Genomic DNA, 22,991 nt, shown 5'->3' with positions numbered 1-22,991 from the left:
CAAACGTCTAACATGGCCCAGATGACCACAATCAAAACAAACAGTAGACCTCCTACTCTGAAATTGGCTTGAAGCCTGAATCTCACTAGGCCTTCCAACATACGAGCTCGAAACCCCCAATGAAGACAAGGACTGAGCTTGAGATTGAGCCTACGCTCGCCTCCACCTCTTACTAAGCCTAAAGTGCTTATGAACCGTAAGAGTTGTCGAAGTGGCCTTCTCTTTATCCTGACCAACTCGCTTAACCATAGACTCCATATAGGCCGCCGCCTCAACTAGAGCATAATAATTCTTCCACCTAGACCCCATTACCTTCTCTTGGATATCATCACGCAACCGCCTCTCAAACTCATAACAACGACGCTCTTTTGTTTCCACCAACTTTGGAGTAAATCTCGACAAACTAGTAAACCTAATCTCAAATTGTGCTAAAGGAATAACGTCCTGGCGTAACTCTACAAACTGTTCCCTCAACATTTCCTGAGCTGAATGAGGGAAGTACTTGGCCAAGAAGGCTTCAGTAAAAACAACCCACATGTTACCTACAGTGTCCTTAGCATACTTCCACCAATAACCCGCATCCCCCTTCTATTAAAAAGTACCAAAGAGATCATTAACCCCTAATTTTCGACTTTGAGCATATCAAGAGTTTTAGTAATCTATTCCCACCAATCCTCCGCCTCCGGCGGCTTAGCCTCTCCAAAAAACTCTAGTGGATTGGAGCGAAAAAAACTCCTTAGTGAGTTTGAGGGTACACATGTTGTCCCCCTCATTACGAGTTAGAGCCTCATGCACTGCTCTTATAATCTCGCATGCAACTTTCTCGTTGACAACCAATGTTGCAACAACATGTGCTAAAGGAACCATTGTGTCCCTACCGACACTCTTACTCCTAATTCATCCTCTATTCCCTCGTGTAGTCATCGTATAAAACCCAAAAACAAAACCAAACTTAGTGCACAACACAATAGCCTTTCCCAAGGCGCACACTCACCACCGCTAGGCTACAAGACACACTTAGTCCCCAAACACACAATTCTATTACATATAAACAGTTAATCACATATTCGAATCAAGTCCACAAGATAACTACTCGCTCTGGAACTCTCAAGGAATTCCTATCAGAAACCACGTTGATCAAGCATGCTTCCAATAAGACCTTAAAGTAAGTTCACCGGTTACAAGCACTATCCAGGAAACTTGACCCCATGCTCACATAAATACAACACATAAAGTTCTAATACTTATCCTAACTATATGCAAATGTCCTCACCAAGCATAGCAAACCCGTTGTGGTAAAAACCAATCTTCACGAGCCCAAGGTATTCAAACTTGGCTCGCTTTGATACCAAGTTGTAACACCCCACTTTTTATTTCACAGATAACATTAGCAAAACCACTATTATAATACAAATCCATATATAATGTACAGAAATTTTAAACATTAACAATGATAAATAAATAATGGTTCTCTCATTCAAAATACATAATGAATGCAACATGAGTTATAATTAAAATACACTGCTCGTAGGCTTACATCATTACATATAAAAGAAATGCTTCAACCCTTTTACATCAAAGGCATTCCGCCAACAAACAAAAGGCCCCGTGGCCAACAGATAAAGAAGATCCTTGATTTTGAACCACTTCTCGACATTCACCTAAAAAGGGATTAGCAACGTGGGATGGACATAAAATCCAGTAGGGATCCCAACATAATCCTAAACAATAACAACTTACGGATAGTTATGATCATGAATGCTTCAACTCATATTATATAAATAATGTGACGTTTTGTAATCAAAGTATATTTACATAAGTACTTTTTTCAAAACCATCCAATTCTTTCAACAATACAGACGATTCACATTTCTTTCTCATTTTCCATTTCAAAAAGATCATATAACAACCGTTTTGTTTTTGAAACATGTTCACAAAAATCGATTTTCTTCACATTATTTACAAACTCAATACATAATCTACGTCCGTCTCCAATACGTTCAGCACATTTCTAGGCCTTAAGCCCAAGTTAAAACAATATTTTTAACAATTAATTTGATACTCCCACATGTACATATAAACATCTAATACGGAAATGAAAACAACAAACACCTAACGACTACCTACTCAACATATAAAACAACTTGGCCTTCCTGAACCATAACCATCATAACGCTTGATATACACAGACACCCTGAGACAACAATGATAAACAAAACTCTGATCTACCTGCATTAAGCACGATAAGCCAAGGATACACTTTTCCATAACGAAATGCCAATTTACCAGACACTGGCTGGAAGGTAATGGTACCCCTGCCAAGTCCTCCAGGCGCTAGCTAGAAGGTACTAGTACTTCTTATTCTAAGCGCAACCAATTCTCCATGCGCAAGCTGAAAGGTAGTGGTACCTTTCATTCTAAGCACAGTATTCGTTACCAACCGTCACAATATGTTAAAAGCACAAATAACACAAGTGTAACACATACACATAATGTGTTCAACACAACAGTGTCATCCTCTACCAATGACCAAGGACAAAACCTCTAAATGCATGTACTTAATACATGTAATATAATAATTCAATTTCCATGAGACCTTAAGTCCAACAACAACAAAAGGGAAATAAAACATCCATAATCCAACCTCAAGCTCATTTCTAAATTTACAAAGTGTTATGATCTCTTTCTCTTTTCAAAAATCAATTCTCTCATTTTCCAAATTACCATACTCCAATCTTTCTACAAGATCCATTCTCTTCATTTCAAAAAACTAAATCCATGGATATCAAAGCCATAATCTAACTCAACTTAACATGATTAATCCAAAATAATTCCAATACCATGGTTAATTCTCCCTTTTAGTTATTAACACAATTACACAATCCATATTAACAAAACACAAACATTATTCAACCTTACCCCTGTTTAGTTCAGTAAATCAAAATATTAAATTAGGGCATGGGGAGTTGTAGCTAAGCCGTGGGTCTTGGCAGATTAGACGTGGGTTGCTGATTGGACGTTGGTTGGAGGGCTTCGGGCTGCTTGGGTGTTTTAGTTTAGTTCTCGTTATTTAGTTTGTTTTACCAGCTGTTTGTGGGTCTTGTTTTGTTTCTTTAGTTTATTTTGGGTGTTTTTGTGGGTTTTTTTGTGGGGATTCATGTATTTAAATTTCTTAGTTAAGTTCTTCTTAACTTTTAATTTTAAAAAATCGAGAGGCTTAGGGGTTGGTTGTATGGATGCGAGTAGCAGTAGTAGGGGTATTTTTATACTTTCGAATCTCTCTCGATGCATCTCATCTTCCTGTACTTTTAATTTCATGCTGTTTAATGAAATTTTTCTTTGCTGATCAAAAAAAAAAAAAAAAAAAACACCCAAAAGGAAGATAACATAACTCTCTCAGCATCAAATCCCAAGAATCACTCAAGCAACCTTATGAAACAACCCATAAGTTGAAGATAGGTTGGAACACATAAGTTGAAGATACTTAAGAGATAAGCTATGAGAAGAGGCGAAATGTAGTAACAAGAAAGAAAACTACTTTACTTATTGAACTTGTGCATAGATGGCTAAAACTACTCCTAATCACATCCACAAGGGTCCAAAGTGCATGACAACTAGATATTAGAGTTAAGGCTATCAACTCAATGGATGGGTGGTTAAAGCTACTCCATCCACATCCATGAGGACTAGTACAACTTTACAACAATTACATAATGAAAACAAAACTTAAAATGAAGAAATGAAAAGAGAAAAGTGATTAAAGGTGCAAGAATTTCTCCTCCTAAGAGGATGTATCACTTTGATTCACAAACTCCCTTTTAACTCCATCAATCCACTTTAGATGTATTTTTTAATGTCCAAAGGTCTTAGCAAGGTGCTTAGGATCAAACTTCAATGGAGCTTGGAGGTCCAAGGTTAGAGGGTGGTAGGTAGGATATGGGAGAAGGGTCAAGAGGCTCTTAGAAGCTTTGGGCAAAATTTTCAACCCTTTGAAATGAGCTGCCGAGCCCTATATGTGAGCTCAAGGTGTAAATATTTGAGATATTTGTGGTAGGTAGGCAAAACAAGCTGAAATTTCTCAAAATGTTTTGTACTCGGAACATTCGACTGGCTGTTCTTATTGGTGATCAGCCGAGTGCTTTTGTAGCCGGCCACCATGTGGTGTTCGGCCAGTTAGTAGGCACATCTTCATATCAACAAGAGAAGGTTAGCCTTATTTGAAAGGAGAAATAGGTATTTCAGAATATTTAGGCCTATATTCTTTGCTCAGTTTGTTTAAAAGATTACAAGGCTTTGACTTTGAAACTATGAGCCTCAGAACATTGTGGTAGTGTCTGAAACTGCACCAATAAACTCGTTTTTTGAAAGAAGGTTTCCATTTTGGTCGAAAAATATTTTTTCCAAAACAGGCCTTTGGATGGTTTAAAACTTGATCCTTAGGCTTCTCGCCGTAGAACTTGTAAGATTGGCACATTTCTTCTTCTGGCACATTTCTTCTTCATCATTGCGGGCTTAAAAAGGAGCTCCTAATTCTTAAGGTTAGTCAAAAATGTGGTGTCTACAACTAATGTCAAAGGTGAAGAGACTCATGGCAGTGAAACGACATGTGATGGGCCAGTGATGGGGTGCCATGTGGCAGGGGTAGTTGGGATGTCAGACCTAGGGTTTGGTAGATTGAAGCGCTTGGGTTCCTTTGATTCGGAAGCCGACGAGTCATGATCTCGATTGGCAGAGTAACATCCAGCATGTTGTTAAGCTGACATATTGGAAGTTTAAACATTATACGTTTCATCACCTCAGTATGCCGAGGCAATAGAACCTAAGGAGCAGTTGTAGGGACATAATTTTAAGTTGTCCACGTGGCCTAGGTGATTAGTTGAGGTGCCACATGGGTGGTTCTGACTAGCTAAGGTGTGGTCAAACCGCACTTGAATCGTAGATGATAGGATGATGACTAAGAGTCCTAGATGATGATAGACTCTTTGTTAGGATAGGTTGGGACTCTTGATAGAGTTAATCGTATTATGAATTAGAGAAGTCCTAGATAAGTGATATCCTTGAATGGGGTGAGAGTCCTACGAAGTAAGAATTGTAAGGGAAGAGGGCACAGTTGACTATATAAAGTAGGCACTCTCATGGGTCTAAGATATGCTTAAGAGTTTTTGTATTTGAGTTGATTATCTTCGAGAGATTTGTTACTGACTTGATCGTTACAGTGCCCCCACGTGGATCAACTACTGATTTTGGTATTGATCTTTGTATGTGCAAGTGTTGGATTCGTCTAGTGCTCTTGCTCTTTGGCTTAGTTCTCAAAATCTCGAGAAAGAGATCCGATCTAATTGTAAGGTCATATTTCAACACCCATAGCTAGACATATATATTTTGTTACGAAGATCACTAAGAACAATGATAATAATAGAATGGCGTCTATGGTGCTAGTACAAGAAGTAAACAAGGAAGAAGATTTTGATGAAAACAACAAACAAAACATGGTTACTTTGGATGACCACAAAGGTAAAAATAAAAAAACTATTCTCTATTTTCTCCCTTATCACAAACATGTCATGCAATAGTAGTTTATATTAAGAATTTTTATATTTAAAAGAAAAAATTATGCCTAACATGCAATTTTTCAACTCTCACAAAGGTAACAATAACTTTAACTTGTATTTTCACCTCTCAAAAACAATTTACGTGCAGCACACGTGTACTATTACTAGTTCAATAAAAAAGAAAACGGCAAATTATCAATACTCTTTTAAAATTCGCTTAAAATACAAATTATCTTTATCATTTAAAAAATTACATAGAAAAATTTACACATTCCATGTGAGTTTGTCTATTAACAAGCCTAACAAAAATAATAAAATTACTTTATTACCCTCTCATACCAAGTGAAAAATATCAAATTGATCTCATCTCTTTACTCCATCTCCAAACCTAGTTGGCTTTTGCAGCCACCACACCCCACAACTCCACCCTCAGCCACCAATCCCTATCACTACCACCACATAACCCTCTCTTGATCCCCCCAACAACTGGCATACCTCCACCCTCTCTTCGCCCTTCCACACCCTCAACAACCTATCCAACCATTCCCACCCCTCCTTTTGCCCTTCCCTCTTCCTCCCCTCACAACTCCTCACTCCTCTCCCACCCTCAATAACCTACCCTATCTACTATGGGGTGCTGTCAATGTTGATGGTGTTGATAATAGGCTTCAATCATCAATGATGGAAAAATGAAGTTGCAACCATTGATGATGAGTTGCGATTGGCGTTGACAAGTCATAGCTCATAGTGACTTCATGATAGATTTTCAGATCTGGACACCATTAATTCTTTATCCACCTTAGATGTTGTCAAATTCTATGTATCCTTACTCATGGTGAAGAGTGAATCAACAGCAAAATCCGACCCCAACAACTCAACTCTGTCTTACTCACTCTTCCTATGTTGTTATCTATTGTGGAAAATTGTAGATGGGTATGGCAAATTTGGTGGTGATTGAATTTAGTGGCTGTGGTTGATAGAATTTGAAATTTGGTGTGCAATTCATAGTGTTGATGGGTTGTTCAATGGAGGTGGGTTATGGTCAGAACAGGAGTGTAGGTTGACTGGGTAGTAATTTGTCCAAAAGCCAAAGTTCAAACTCAACTCATTTCTATCCCAGTTATTTGGTTCACCTATATGAAATTGTTTTGTTCAATTGATTCTATTTACAATTGTATTCTCAATTAAGTATAAGATTTTTTTATATTAGGAAAACTACATCAAGATTAAATTAAACTAAGAAGATTTAACACATACCCACCAGCATACAAAAAACTCAACTATCACAAGAAATACCTTTTAGCTCATCTATTCAAATGTCCATTTGATCTCAAATAATTTTTCATTTTATTTCTATCTTTTCTAATAACACCACTCATCCATCTCACTACTCTTGTTTTACTTACAATCATTGTTTGACAATTATTTTTTTTTAACTATCAAACATTTGTACCATACATAGGTCACACAACTCTCCTCCATTTCATCCATCTCACTCTAATTTTATGTGCCACAACCTTTTTCATTCTTTCCATCTTTATGAATAATTGATCTGAGATATCGAAAATGGTCACTCATTTCTCTTACCCAGCAAAGTTTACATTTTTTCATCGAGTACTCTATATATTCTGTTTGAGTCTTAACCTAAAACCTTTTGTGTGCAGCTATTGCTTCAATACGGGATGATGTTGATTGGTCTACTCTTGCTGTCATTTCTTCTAGTTGCACGATTGATTTGCTATGATGAGTAAACTATGTCCGATCTCCCCGTGCCTCTCGCGTTATTCAGCAGTGAAGGATTTGGACCTACGATATCAAAAAAAAGTATAGTAAGAATGCCACAAGAAAACATTCAAATTGCAGCAATCAGGACAGTTCTGGGATGATGAAAGAAACACCCCCACGAAATGGCATGCTTGCCTATACCCTTTCACCCTTGAAAAGAAAGCTTTTATGTTTCCATTATCTAAAAATTCAATTAAAATGAATCCACATTGCTTTCAAAAACAAGAGACTTGGGAATTTTATCAAACCCGAGCTATTACAAAGTTTCTTTTCTAAACGCCAGTGTTTTTGACCTTATTTCCTAAACCCATGTTTTGAAAACATCACTTCTAAAAGTTTTACAATAAAAAATATATATTTTTTATAATTTTCATAATGTAATATGCATGAAAATAAAACCTAAAGCAAATTAATAAAGAGATTCCTATTAAATAAAGAAATACTAACATTAAAGTTCCTAAAATTAAAAATTTGGTAAAGAAATACTTATATTAAAACAGTGTAGGGGGAAAAAGAAAAAATAAATAAATAAAGTAGCCTATTAGAGGAAAAAAAAAAGAAAAAAAAAAAAAAGAAGAGAGTATTGACCATTGAAAAAATATAAATATAAAAAAAAAAATTAGAAAAAAAATTATATAATTATTTGGCGTATTAAAATATAAAAAAAATTGGATACTTATTTCGCATATCCCTCACATATCCCCACATATCCTGCCGTATCCCTCAAGTATCCTTCACATATCCCTCCCATATCTAAAATTACAAAATAAATAAATAAATAAAAATATCAAATATTTATTTGCCGTATCCAATACGTATCTCGCTATATCAGACGCGCATCCATATCCGATACTCGTACGACACCTTTTGTAGAGTATTCGTGCTTCATAGATTGCCACCTAATGAGGACCCAATTTTCAATAAAATTTTGAAAATAATTTATAGTGTTAGGACTAGATCAAGAAAACCCTCCTAATCCCAAACCAGAACAACAATGATTCACATTGCAACTTGTCCAAAACTACGAGTTTTGACTGTCACAATTGGAAGAATACAAACCAAAGTGAGATTTAACGTAAAGTGACAAGGTGTAAAATGTATTTATTCCTTTATATTTAGCTTCCATTTTCTTGAAACTTGTGCCAACACTCTACGTCTTATGTGTGTCTAGGCAATAATCACATTTGTCCTATGTGTTCAAACTACAAATTATTTTCTATTTAAAAATATACAAAGAAACATAATAAAACATGTTTGGACATGAGTCCGACATGCGTTGGCCCATGTTTGCCGAAAACCAATGTTGAAAATACAACTTTTAGTGCAACTTGGACTTGAATCCAAGAAGCCCCATATTGAACTAGAACCAATTTCCTATAATTTGGTTCTTTCAAACAAAATTCTTCTTCTTGAGCCTCTTATGGATTGCATTAGGTAGCAAACTTCAAAATCCAAGTATGACCGAAAAGTTGACATCTCAACTCAATTTAACCCAACAAGTCCAAAACCCAATTACTTGGGTCCACTACATGGATCCATTTTTGTCCAACTTGCTCTATTAATTTTTTTCTTTTTGATAAATAAAGAGTAAATTTATTAGAAAAGGGCATCAAGACAATGCATAGCAAACAAATACAATCAGCAAACCCACACCTACATCTTGACATGCAAAAAATCAATGAAATCCACAAAGGAAAACAAATTCGGATTCACACTATCCGACACCCAACTATGCATAATCAGCAAAAAATTTATTCTGCAAAAGAGGCACCGAAACCTGTACCCCTTGAACAATTTGCCGATTATGCTCCAACCAAACCATCCACATCAAACACAGTGGCGCAAGATCCCAAGCTTTTCGACACCTCATCCCCACCCGAAACCCACCCCCCCCCCCCCCCCCCCCTCCCCCCCCACTACACAAAACTGCCACCACACACCCCAGCTGCATCCAACCCAACCCAAACACAGTGAAAATCAATCCCCAAAGATGAGATGCCACAGAGCAATGCAACAAAAGATGGACCTGCTCTATTAATTATCTAAGGCCATCATTTGCTTTTCAGTTTTCACTGCCTCAACCCATATCCTTTCCAACCTATGCTTCAGTCTTTTTGCATCCTCAGCTCGGATAAAATCACTATTCAAAACTTGACATAGAATACCTAATCCCTTTGACAAAATAATAGCCAGTACACCATCCAATAGAAATCCTTCTGTCTCGTTTGTGACTGCGAGTTGAATAGCTAGGAAATCAATTGAGTTCCATGAAAAAGCCACAAAATTGTTGTACAAGCCAGGCAATCCTTATTTCCACTCAAACTGAAAGAAGATTTTTTTAGATGTGCAACAACAACAATATCAGTATAATGTTGGGAAACAATAAAATCATAAAACAAGAAACAAACATTCAAGCAACGTGTAAAATAGATAAATGGGACGAGAATCATATAAAACTAACATTAGAAAGAACCATATCTGTTGAAAACTAGAATTGAGCACTTGTGAAATTAATTAAAAATCAATGGAAATGAATTCAAAGTTTTACCAACCTAAGTTGAATCCTATATAGAATACCAAAGAAGCAAGAGGAACAAATATTACTTTAAACATAGAAGCTAATTAGCATAACTACATTTTCCAAGCAAGCTTAGTGGAATATAATTTATCAAAGTAAATCTACAGCATTGTATCTATTATTTATTGAACAAATAACAAAACTAACCTTGTTATACTCAATTAAGGAATGGTGGAAACAATTCAGATCAAACAGCATAAAAAACCTGCATCATCCCTAAACCAACAGAATAAGTTTGCATGCAATAAACTAGATGCAATACTAATATCATAAAAGAATAAGGAGTCAAAAAGGACATACCAGATCACATATATTGAGAACAAAGGATGGAATCTATATTCTTCAAGCCAAGAATCCCACTAGACAAATCTCCTTCACTTTGGTATTGTTTGATGGGAACAAAAGACTACTGAGAATTAAATGCCCAATTCCATGCATGTGATATTTATCATCAGTTGAGTATTTGATAGGCATGCCTAGAGAATTTCAACAGATTCATCCATCCCGGCGGCACATGGGAACATACAAGCACAATAATGAAATAGTAGTGTGTATGTATGATCTACCTTCCCTCGAATGTATCTTCAATAGGGAGCCAACAGATATCCTGCTCAAGTGAAAAATTTCTAAGTTTCAAACTATAAAGAGCGATAAAATTAGACCAGAAAAAAAAAAAAATTAAAAATAAAATAAAATAATAATAAAAAATCATACTAGACGGTGAATCAGGCAACATAAAAAATTGCATCAAATTAAATTGGCAGCAGAACCACCGTTTAAATGACAGCTTCTGATGCACAATGCAAATGACAAATTCTAAAAAGAAAATAATACAAAGCGCACATGTAAAATATACACTTTCTACAGCAAAAGTTCTTATCTAAAACCATTATCAGTATAAGGTGAGCTCGAAACACTCCACTTGAATATGACAAGTACATTAGAGTATAGAAGAACATCTTCAATATATGCACTGGCAGACTATGGTAAGTCCTACTTCTGAAAGCAAACTGAAACCAGCACACACCTAGACCTGAAGTAAGAGTTCCAACTATGTTACACAGAATTGAGTGCAGGTGTCGGCTACGGGTATGTGTCAAATTTGCCTATTCCTAAAAAGTGAGGGTACGGGGACTCAGCTAAAAGGTGTCCAAAAAATAGATACGGATATGGGGACACAGCACATGAAACATTAATAGGATATTCTATGTTGCACTAACTATATAATGTATGCATCATGATCAATACCTAGATAGTTAAAGTCTTAACGAAAATACATAACTACAGAAGAAGAAAAAAAAGTAGTTTATTATGAAATGAATGCAGGGCCTAGGCACATATCTGGCTGGTTGATTAGTGCTTAGAACCTCCCACAATTCACATGTTCACTATTTTAGCCGCATAATTCCTTATCACCATCAATTTAGGCACAAAATAAATAAATCACTGTGTATAAAATATAAATTAATCAACAGACAAGAAAAGGATATGGATGCTTACTTACTTAATCAAGTTTAAAATGTCTATGACTTTGACCACACCTATAATATTCTATATCATCATAATTGTAGCATATTATAAATTGTGAATGATGTCACAAATATAAACATTGTTATAAAAACTACCTTCAAGTTGAGATGATCAAATTTAGATATACAAAATGATACTAAAGTTTTGTATGTCAACTATTCACACAAGTTGACTGATCATCTCAACTGCAAAATGACAAAATAGACTATATATTTTATATAAACATCAATATATCAAAAGCCAAAAGATCAATTCAATCACAATGTAGCTAGTGCAAGTTAACCATCTAAGTCTTTGATTTGATGACCAACATCAGGCTGAACCTCCATCGCAACTTGTGTGTGTTAATCTGATTCATCATTAACTCATGTTCATTGATGGAAAGTTCTGCAAGCTCAATTGGAGATCCATCAATGTCAAACCTATCTTCACCTACAACCATGCAAAAGTCAATCACTTACCCAGGGGGGGAAAAAAAATTGTTTAATAATTAGAAGAAAACAAAATTAATGAATTAGAAAACTTACATAAATCCCAATATTTTGATGTAAGTCCTAATATTTTGAAGGCCCTTCCTTGTACTCTTTTTTCTTTCTTGATAAGAGCCTAATGTTGAAATGTACAAAGACTAGATCATTAACTCTGCAACTTGCCAACCTATTTCTTTTCTTTTTATGAATATGACCATATGTGCTCCAATTTCTCTCACAACATGATCAAGATGGTGGTTGTGAACATAATTTAAATGCAAACCCTTGCAACAATGATGTTGAAGCACCATGATTAGCCCACCAAGAAATTGGCTCCTCGTAAATTCTTGCTTCAATAACATGTGGCTTATTGAAATAGTTAGATCCACATGAAAAAGCTCCGTATTCAACATAAACATTTCGGAGACGACTTGTATTTTTTTGAAACAGCGGTTCAAAACACTTACTTTGGTGAGTAGATACTTCATGCGGTGTGAATCGCCGAATTCCATCACTTCCACCTTGAAGCCAACACTCGTGATAATATTTAGGGACCAAGGAATGAGCTATGCAATGCAGAGGTGTGTTGCTTTTGGTCCATCTAGCTTCTAAAATTTCATGAATGGTGTCAAGGAAATCTGATTGTCCTATTAAGCATAATAAATTTTTTGAATGGTGTATAATAAGTTCTTTGAATGGTGTCAAGGAAATCTGATTGTCCTATTAAGCATAATAAATTTTTTGAATGGTGTATAATAAGTTCTTTGAATGGTGTGTTGCTTTTTATTGTTCTGATTGTCCTATTTCAAATTCATGAATGGTGTCAAAGAATTTATTATGCTTAATAGGACAATCAGATTTCCTTGACACCATTCATGAAATTCTAGAAGATAGATGGACCAAAAGCAACACACCTCTGCATTGCATAGCTCATTCGTTGGTCCCTAAATATTATCATGAGTCTTGGCTTCAAGGTGGAAGTGATGGAATTCGGCGATTCGCACCACATGAAGTATCTACTAACCGAAGTAAGTGTTTTGAACAGCTGTTTCAAAAAAATACAAGTCATCTCCGAAATATTTATGTTGAACATGGAGCTTTTTCAAGTGGATTTGACTATTTCAATAAGCCACATGTTATTGAAGCAAGAATTTACAAGGAGCCAATTTCTTGGTGGGCTAATCATGGTGCTTCAACACCATTGTTGCAAGGGTTAGCATTTAAGTTGTGTTCACAACCAGCATCCTCATCATGTTGTGAGAGAAATTGAAGCACACATGGTCATATTCATAAAATGAAAAGAAATAGGTTGGCAAGTAGCAGAGCTAAAGACCTAGTCTTCGACAATTGCAACATTATGCGGTTATCAAGAAAGAAAAAAGAGTACATGGAAGGGCCTTGAAAATATTAGGATTTATGTAAGTTTTCTAATTCTTTAATTTTGTTTTCTTCTTATAATTAAACACTTTTTCCTAGGTTAGTGATTGACTTTTGCATGGTTGTAGGTGAAGATAGGTTTGACATTGATGGATCTCCAATTAAGCTCGCAAAACTTTCCATCAATGAACTTGAGTTAGAGCTTGTGACTTTTGTTGATGAATCAGATTAACTAACACAAGCTGCAATGGAGGTTCAGCCTGATATTGATCATCAAATCAAAGACTTAGATGGTTAACTTGGACTAGCTACACTTTGATTGAATTGATCTTTTGGCTTTTGATATATCGATGTTTATATAAAATATATAATTTGTTTTGTCATTTTGTGGGGGAGATGATCAGTCAACTTGTACGAATAGTTGACATACAAAACTTTAGTATCACTTTGTAAATCTAAATTTGATCATCTCAACTTGCAGGTAATTTTTATAGTAATGTTTATATTTGTGGCATCATTCACAATTTAAAATATGCTACAACTATGATGATATAGAATATTATAGGTGTGATCAAAGTCATAGACATTTTAAACTTGATTAAGTAAGCATCCATATCCTTTTCTTGTTTGTTGCTTAATTTATATTTTATACAGTGATTTATTTATTTTGTGCCTAAATTGATGGTGATAAGGAATTATGCAACTAAAATAGTGAACATGTGAATTGTGGGAGGTTCCAAGCACTAAGCAATCAGGTATATGACTAGGCCCTACATTCATTTCATAATAAACTACTTTTTTCTTTTGTTGTAGTTATGTATTTTTGTTAGACTTTAACTACCTGGGTATCGATCATGATGCATACATTATGTAGTTGGTACAACATAGAATATCCTATTAATATTTCATGTGTTGTGTCCCCACATCCATATCTATTTTTTGGACACTTCTTAGCCAAGTCCTCGTACCCTCACTTTCTAGGAATATGCAAATTTGACACTTAGACACATACCCATATCTGACACCCGCACCCAAGTCCTTGTAACATAGGATGTCATAATGGTGTGGTTGGTGTTATATTGGTTTAAGATTAGAGATCCAAAGTATACAACCAAAGATCTTAGTTGTGGATGGTGAACCATGGTCATATACCTTTTAGCTCTTTAAGCTCAACTACTGATGCAGAGCAGGTTGTTGAAGAGGACTATCACAAGTCAAATAAGAAGTAATTAAGAGTCCAAGAAGTAATTAATTAGAGTATCCTTCAAAGTTCCAAGTTTAGTAATTTGTATTTAACACAAGTGGTATCAGAACAAGGTCCTCCCTTGTCTCAATGCCCAATGATGGTGAGAATGCACCAAAACCTAGCAATGAAAATGATGGGGTTGAAGCTGTGTGGGGTGCAATCGACAGGCAACAATTACAGTTGAACCAGATTCTTGGTCTTCTGAATGGATTGAATCTCAATGCCGAGAGAGCAACAAAAGAGGATCCTATTGCACCTCGTGGCCAACAAGCTCGTGAGTCAAGGGTGGGCAACAATCCAAGATGCTTAGGAGCTCCTCCTAGGCGTGTTGAACAACCCAATTTACGATGGTGATTCAACAGATGATGATCTTGAGCATATCACAATGTACGAGGATCCCAGAGAAGCTGTCTAGTATAACAGCAGTAACTATCGCATAAGGATGGACCTCCCTTCCTTCAATGGATAGTTAAACATTGAAGATTTCATGGATTGATTGAATGAAGTTGAATGGTTCATCGATTATCGAAGAAGAGAAGAAGGTGAAACTTGCCGCGTACAAACTGAAAAGTGGTGCTTCTGCGTGGAGCAATTGCAATTGTCCAAGATGTGGTAAGGCAAGAATAAGATTCGAGCTTGTCACCGAATGAAAACAATTGATGAGAGCGCGTTTTCCTCCTCCAGATTATGATCAAGTTCTGTTCCATCAGTACCAGTGGTGTCAATAAGGTACCAGCTCAGTCCATGAATATTCTGCCAAATTCCAACGACTTTCCTCCATTAACGACTTACTAGAAATGGAAGGACAATTGGTCGCGCGATTCGTGGATGGATTGCATATGAATCTACAGGATGTGGTTAACATGCAACCGGTTCATACATTGCTGGATGCCATTCAGTTGGCAACAAGGGTCGAGTTGCAATTGGCCAGAAGAGGGGGCTTTCCAAAATCAGCCCTCTACCAGGACAGTCATCCCTTCACCAGCACAAAATCAGTTTGAGCAGGGTAAGGTAAAGGCAGTCACTGAAGCGGGTAAGAATCAAGCTTCTCAAAATCAAAACAAGGCCCCATGGAAAGGTCAGACAAATGCAAAGATGATTGCAAGTAGTTCAAGAAATTAGAGTGACCCTTATGCTCCATCCCGAAGTGATAAGTGTTACCATTGCAGAGAAGTTGGGCACTATTCTAATTGTTATCCACACTGCCAATGTAGTTGAGCATGAGGAAGAAGAAGGCGGACAAGAGCAAGACAATTTCAAAGAAGAAGGTCCAGTGGAGTGGACCCATCAAGATAAGGGTGTATCACTAGTTGTGCAGCATTTGATGTACACACCGCGGAAAGAGGATGTTCGGAGGCACAATATCTTTAAAACTTGTACGGTCAACCAGCAAGTCTGTGATTTGATCATTGATGGAGGCAAGAACGAAAATATCGTGTCAAGGACTATGGTCGACAAGTTGAAGCATCCGACAAAGAAACATCCGTCCCCCTATAGTATTGGCTTGATCAAAGATGTCAGTGAAACAAAGGTAACAGAATAATGTGTTATTCCTTTCTCTATTGGTCCAAATTATAGAGATGAGGTTTTGTGCGATGTGGTTGACATGGATGCGTGTCATATATTGTTGGGAAGGCCGTGGCAGTTTGATTTGAACACCGTGCATAGGGGGAAAGAGAATACCTACACCTTTTACAAGGATAAAGTAAAAGTCGTCTTCGCTCCTATGGGGCGTGCAAGTCAAGTAACAGCCTCCCCAACCAAAGCAAATTCTTTCCTCATAGTACCAGATTTTACAAAAGAAGCTAAGGAGACACAGCTGGTTTACGCTTTAGTGGTCAAGGGTGAAGAACAAGAAAAAGTTATCGTTGCAATACTAGAACGAGTTAAGCCGTTAATTACCAAATTTCAGGGACTTGTGCCAGACAAGTTGCTAGCAAAGTTACCTGCTATGCGGAACATTCAACATGAGATTGATTTTGTTCCTAGAGCTAAGGGTGTGCATATACCCAAATAACCAGCGGACCCAGCCCAACCCGTCCAACGGGTCTATGGTACAAGTGTTTCGAACAATATTACGGTCGGCTACGGGTGTAAATCATCAATTTTCTGTGATTTTCAGTCGGATATCGAATTTAATTGGAAAAAAATCACCGACCCGACCGCATATATATATATTAATTGTTGCCTAAGACTGACGTGCCTAGAAAAATTAAACAAGCAGAGAGCTATTATTTCTATCCGTCGAGTCTTGCCAAGATTTTTTTTTAATCTTTTCAATACAAAACTTACACTTTTCCCAATAGAGATTTGACTTCTCATCTACTCCATTGTCTCCCTCATTCTCAATCCTCATGTCTTCTGTCACATCTCTCTTTCCCTCAGACCTTCATCTCCCTCTCTCTGTCTCTCTCAACCATTTCATCCCTCTTCAAATAATAAAAAAAATCCATCTCTCTCTTCATTTAGGAAACAAACCTATCTCTCTCTGTCAACCATTTCGCCTGCCTCTCTAACCCACCTCCCCCTTCTCTATCTCTTAATTTGGGAGACAAACCCATCTCTCTCTCTCTCTCTCTCTCTCTCTCTCTCTCTTCATTTGGGAGACAAACCCATCTCATTCTCTCCCTCATCTCTGTTTCACTTTTTTTTTTTTTCCCTCCCTTCTCTCATGGCACTGGTCGACAAGGTAAACAACAACGGCGATAGTTGCGACTGCAATGAGTAGCAGTGATGTCGTCTGAGAGGTGATGGACAAATCAAGTAATGGCATGGACATGGTAAACCGAGTTATTCTATTCGGTCGATTTCGATCAAAAGTTTGGTCGATACTGGGTGGCTGATGCTCTAACCTGAAGTTGTTGGTTCGACTGACTGGCCAATGATAAACCCGAGCCAAACCGACCCATGCACACCCCTACCTGGAGCAAGCTTACCAAACCTGCCACATTACAGAATGAGTACGAAAGAGTTTTAGATTTTGCAGGACGAGGTCAATGATTTGCTACAGAAAGGTCTGATCACAGAGAGTATGAGTCCGTGTGCAGTGCGAGCCTTACTAACTCCCAAGAAAGATGGGAGTTGGAGGATGTGCATTGACAGTAGAGCCATCAACAAGATCACAGTGAAGTACAAGTTTCCTACACCAAGGTTAGATGATATGATGGATAAATTGAGTGGATCAAAAGTGTTTTCAAAGATCGATTTGAAAAGTGGTTACCATCAGATTCGTATCCGCCCCACTGATGAGTGGAAAAGCCTAAAGGTTAGGTTCTTTGTATTTGACATGAGTCTAAGGGAGGGTTTCTAGTATTTATTAAGTCTAAAGATTAGGTTCTTTGTATTTGACACAAGCGTCTAAGGGAGGGCTTCTAGTATTTTTAAGTCTAAAGATTAGGTTCTTTGTATTTGACACAAGCGTCTAAGGGAGGGTTTCTAGTATTTATTTCTATGTTGGGAAGATCAAAGGTTGGGTCTCTATTATCTAGTATAAATATGTTTGTAAGCCTTGTGGGAAATCAGTTTTAATCAATATAGTTGAGTTTTCTCTATGTTCCTTGTACACAAGGTTGTTTATCTTTGCTCGTGGATTTGAGTTGTTACCGCCCGAAGAACGATATCTTCCCCTTCGTCTACTAGAACGATAGCTAGTCATTCCTTCCGCTACACTGCTGTGTCAACTACAAAAGCCCTATTTCTCAATTTGTGCACAGCGACATTTGCTTCAAAAATCTTAAGCCCATGTCCTTCTTACTACTCCAACTATTTTTATTGTCCCTTCATTCTTGAGCCACATTCATCCTACTTCGTTTTGATTCTTTTGTAGGGCAACAACTGGTCATCATTACAAATGGCTCACCAGACCATCTTTATTAATTCTCTCAATTTTGTTACCTCAATCAGTGTCACATCAGATTTATAAACGTATAATTTTCAGATTAAGCTATTCTCAGAATTCTACCAATCTACTTGCATCTTTCAATGCCTTGTGGCCTTTTAAATTGAATATTTAAATTTAAACTATGCTCCCTTTATGAAATGCTCTTCTTTTTTTTTCTTCAGCATGAACTCTTGGATTCCTAATTACATATCTAGCTATACTTGTCAATAGGCATGCTAAGCCTGAGCCTAGGCTTCTTTACCATTTATTAATTTTCTATAGTTTCATTTCCTGAGGATCATAGACTTAATTTCCCATGTAAATAGGATCATCATGAGAAGGTTAGGCTTATCCACGTCTAAGATTGCAGCCTAAATTCTAAGCATGTAAAATAGTTAAACCTAGGTCACTCTTAAGCTAGCGTTTCAAGCACTTGTGCGGATCAGGATACCAAAAAACCTTAATTTTAGATGCATAAAAAAGTTAAAACTGATAACCATAGAAAAGAGGCAATGCACCTATGTTCAAAGCTAAAAGTGCATAAGCAAATAGGACCAAGCCAATTAATAGCTAAGATAAGTTTTAAGGTTATAGCTACTTAGATATGCAGATTGTCCCCAAACCCCACCAGTTACATGCCCAACATAAAATTTGTCAAACCTATATAAATAAGAACATTTTAAACATACTGTGAAGTTCAGAATTTTGGATAGAATGCTGTTACGCTGATTTAAGTGGAGTTTGCATTACTATGACTTGGTATTTGAAGTTTTGAACGCCCATTAGATAGTGAAGTTGTGCATGCATCTTTAAAGTGAGACATAGATAAGGGTCCAAGTCAATGCACCATATTACATAGGCTATCTGTTAAAATGGGTAAGGGTCAAAGTCAACGCACCATATTGCATAGGCTGTCTGAAAGTTGAAATGCTTCCTCCCACCTGTGTACCTTAATAAGCCCTTTAATGAGGTGAAAGAAGACAGTTAAATCTGGTACTCCACCCCTCCTTATCATTTCCCCATATAACTCAAAGGCCTTATCGACCTTGCATGAAAGCGAAAGGCTCTCAATCAAAGAAGAATAAATATTCCTGTCAGCAGACAAAAGTAATGAAGATGATGAAATTTCTCGATGCAGCTCAAGTGCAACCTCTAGTTTTCCAGCCTTGCAAAAGCTATCAATCAGAATTCTGTAAACTGGAGTAACCGGAACAGAGTCATTTTCACTTATCTCATCTAGAAGGCCAAGATTGACGATGAAGTCTCGGTTGAAGCCTTCAATGACCTTACGATAGCTTGCAATATGCCTAGGCCAATACGTTTGCTTCATCTCCTCCAGGAGTTGGTGAGCCTCATCCAAAAGACCAGCAGCACAGCAATGATTTATTAAAACCGTATAAGTGATATAATTTGGAGCACAACCACTGGCACCCATCTTTCTCAAGAGTTCAAGGCACTTCTCAACTTTCCCTGCTTTACCAAAGCCATCTATCATAGCGGTATAAGTCACAACATTCGGACGGCACCCCTTTTCTTCCATCATCATCATAAGTTTATAGGCTTCATCAGTCTTCCCAGCTTTACAAAGTCCATCAATCATCTCTGTGTAGATAATAACATTGGGAGGGCAAGAATTTTCTAGCATTTTAGATAAGACTTTTAAAGCAAGATCAAGCCGTTTGTCCTTAAACAATCTGTCAATCAAAGAGCTGTAAGTATAAACATTTGGATTGTAGCCACGTTGTGACATCTTAGCAAAAACCTCTTCTGCTCGATCTAACTTCCCAGCCTTGCAAAATCCATCAATAAGAGCATCATATACAATGTGATTTGGCTCACATCCTTCAACTGACATTGCAGCTAATAAGTGATGAGCTTCTTGAACCTTGTGTGCTTTGCACAAACCATCAATCAAAGCTCCATATGTAACAATATTTGGTTCCTGAGAGTCACTATCAATCCTAAAGTACATATCTACATCAGAGATCTCCCCACTTCCCCTCATTCTCGCATAAATCTTGCATGCTTTTTCAATGTCTCCAGCTTTACAGTGACCATCTATCAATGCAGTGAATGTGACAACATTTGGAATGACACCTTCCAACAACATCCTCTCAAACAGCTCATTTGCATTGGACACCTTCCTTGCTTTAAGGTAAGCATGGATAAGAGCGGTATAAGTCACCACATTAGGGGAACAACCATCCCTTACCATTTCATCAAACCATTTGCGAGCCTGTTGAATAAGGCCAGCTTTACAAAAAGTATCAATTAATATTGTATATGTATAGACATCTGGAACAATACCTTTCCGTTTCATTTCTTCAAACAATAGAAAAGCATTTTCTACTTTTGAGGCATTACACAAAAAACCAATAACTTTGGAGTATGTATTACAGTCGGGTATAAATCCCTTACTCATCATCTCACCAATAACATTATATGCTTTCTCAAATTTACCAGCCTCACAAAGGCACCGTGCAAAATTGCTGACATTGACTTTATTTAGTACAATCCCGGCAGCAAGCATTTCACGGTAAGCATTTTCAGCCAATTCTAGAACACCTTCACTTGGTAACTCCATATTGCCACATATACCACCGATTAATATATTATAAACCACATAACCTGGTTGGCAACCACAATTTACCATTTTATTGAGCAACTTATAGGCATAGGAATAGTCTCCAGCTCTGCAGTAAGCATGAACAAGAGAATTAAATATTTTAGGACTTGGATAACAACCTTCTGTCATCATCATTTTAAGTATTCTCTTACACCTACCAAGCTGTTTTTTATTCAAACAACCACAAAGCAATATCCTGAATGTTACAACATTAGGAATGCAAGAACTAGACCGCATCCTATTCAAGAAATCCATAGCTTCTTCAAAAAGCGAAGCTTCACATAACCCAGATATCATATGTGTATAAATTACCGTATCGGGAACAAACTCTTCCTTTTCAATCAAATCTAGTGCTTCTCTCCACTTACCTGCTCTGCAAAGAGAATACACAAAGGAACCCAACGTTTGACAATCCATGCGACTATCTGAATTTGACATCTCCCGATGAACCAAATATGCTGTATCCAATTTATCTGCTTTTAAAAACACCTGAATTAAAGCATTATAAGTAGCTTGTGATGGCTTGTATCCGAAATCCTTAAGCCTCCCTAGCTCTTCCAATGCTAAATTCCACAACCCATTCCGGCAACATTTCCGAATCAACACATTAAGCAACTTCCTAAGCACCTCCTTATCATCATCCTTAATTTCTCGAAGAAAACAATCCGGCACTCTATCATTCTCATCACATCCTAATACATCTAATAATGCATTATATACAGACAGACTGTGACTATAACCAATCTGCCGACCAGCCCATATGAAAAACTTCACACCCATTTCAGCATTCTGTAGAAGTTTCAACACATCAACCACCAAAGACTCATTCAATTTCTGTCTAAACTGCCTAAGAAACTTGTGGGTTTTATCCCCAAACCCATCATCACTGTTCTTAATAGCATTCGAAATCAATAAAGCGTCATTAGAGTACATACCAGACCCAAATTTGTCCTCTGAAGAGCTACATTCAGCACCAGAGTCCACCAACGAGTCGCGCAGAAAGGCAAATTCCGATTCGACCCGCGAACTATCTGGGAAAGAGCTGGAGTTTCCCGGAAAATTGAGGTCGGGATCGATTAATCCATCGAGGTCGTCAGGGGAAGAAGTGTTGATGAGTCTATTGAAGCTATAGAAGAAATTTTGAGTGGAGACTTGGAATGGGCGAGAAAGGTGAGGTTGTGGTGGATGTGATTTGGGAAGAACGAGTCGAAGAGAGTGTGGAATTGATCGGGAGAGAGCGACTCTAAGTCCCAGTTTGCTCATTCTCTGCTTGAGAAATTTGAAATGGGTGTGTAAGGGGTTTTGTGAAGTAGGAGATTACTTGTAGAGTGGCATGAGCACAAAGAAATGGGAGTCGCTATTTACAAATTACAGCCAAAATGTCTAAAAACTCATAAACCCATGATTGTGAGAATTGTGAGAGGGTTTTGAAGAGAATTGTTAGACACCCCCACAATTGAGATTCTTAAATTTATTTATAAGGATGTGGTAAATTATTACATAATTGAGTGAATAATAAATATCACATTATTGTGGATTTACTTGGGGAGAATTTTATTAGGAGACTTAAAAAAAATAGCTTGTTTGATTTCGTTTTTCTAAAAACAGTTTTTAGAAAATTCTACTTTATTGCTTTTTATATTTTTTTTGTTTTTATTAAATTTTTTTAATATTTTAAGTAATTTTTTAAAATTTTTAGACACACTTAACATAAATACACATAAAAAGTATAATTTTTGTGAAAAAATCTTTTAAAAATTCAATAAATATCAAAAATACAAAAAAAAAAAAAAACGAAAATTTAGTATATTTTCGTATTTTTATGCATTTGTTAATTTTTTAAAATATTTTTTCACAAATTTTTTATTTTTTAGATGTATCTAATTAAGGTACATCTAAAAAAGTAAAAAAAAAAATGTTTAAAATTTTAAAAATATTCACTGAAAA

General features: G+C 36.8%; 1 protein-coding gene across 3 annotated transcripts; it reads right to left on the bottom strand.

The window, feature by feature from the left end:
- Nucleotides 1–6,862: 6,862 nt before the first annotated feature.
- Nucleotides 6,863–22,447, bottom strand: LOC114277690 (uncharacterized). 3 transcript variants are annotated; one of them, XM_028219621.2, is made up of 5 exons: nucleotides 19,317–22,447; nucleotides 10,482–10,522; nucleotides 10,216–10,391; nucleotides 10,063–10,131; nucleotides 6,863–7,358 (listed from the first exon to the last, which is right to left on the bottom strand). In XM_028219621.2, exons 1-3 carry the CDS (start codon nucleotides 22,305–22,307, stop codon nucleotides 10,367–10,369), a joined length of 3,057 nt encoding a protein of 1,018 aa, XP_028075422.2. In that variant the 5' UTR covers nucleotides 22,308–22,447; the 3' UTR covers nucleotides 6,863–7,358; nucleotides 10,063–10,131; nucleotides 10,216–10,366. The 3 variants fall into 3 exon arrangements, with proteins under 3 accessions (XP_028075422.2, XP_028075423.2, XP_082734238.1); XM_028219622.2 differs by having other exon boundaries at nucleotides 10,063–10,120; XM_082878112.1 differs by lacking the exon at nucleotides 6,863–7,358 and adding an exon at nucleotides 9,503–9,659.
- Between the last annotated feature and the right edge of the window lie 544 nt (nucleotides 22,448–22,991).

This window comes from Camellia sinensis, chromosome 7 (assembly GCF_055761805.1).
Source record: "Camellia sinensis isolate YWXY chromosome 7, ASM5576180v1, whole genome shotgun sequence".
Taxonomy (NCBI): Eukaryota; Viridiplantae; Streptophyta; class Magnoliopsida; order Ericales; family Theaceae; genus Camellia; species Camellia sinensis.
Note: the sequence above shows the minus strand (reverse complement) of the source record. Positions and strands in the feature narration are given on the sequence as shown.

Bases quoted from the DNA above. Each gene is read 5' to 3' on its own strand.
- LOC114277690 (XM_028219621.2), bottom strand. From the start codon at position 22,307: ATGAGCAAACTGGGACTTAGAGTCGCTCTCTCCCGATCAATTCCACAC. The intron at 10,523-19,316 runs GTGCGTTGACTT...TCACTTGAGCAG, and splicing joins CAGACAGCCTATGCAATATG to GATATCTGTTGGCTCCCTAT. The intron at 10,392-10,481 runs GTAGATCATACA...GAAATTCTCTAG, and splicing joins GAAGATACATTCGAGGGAAG to GCATGCCTATCAAATACTCA.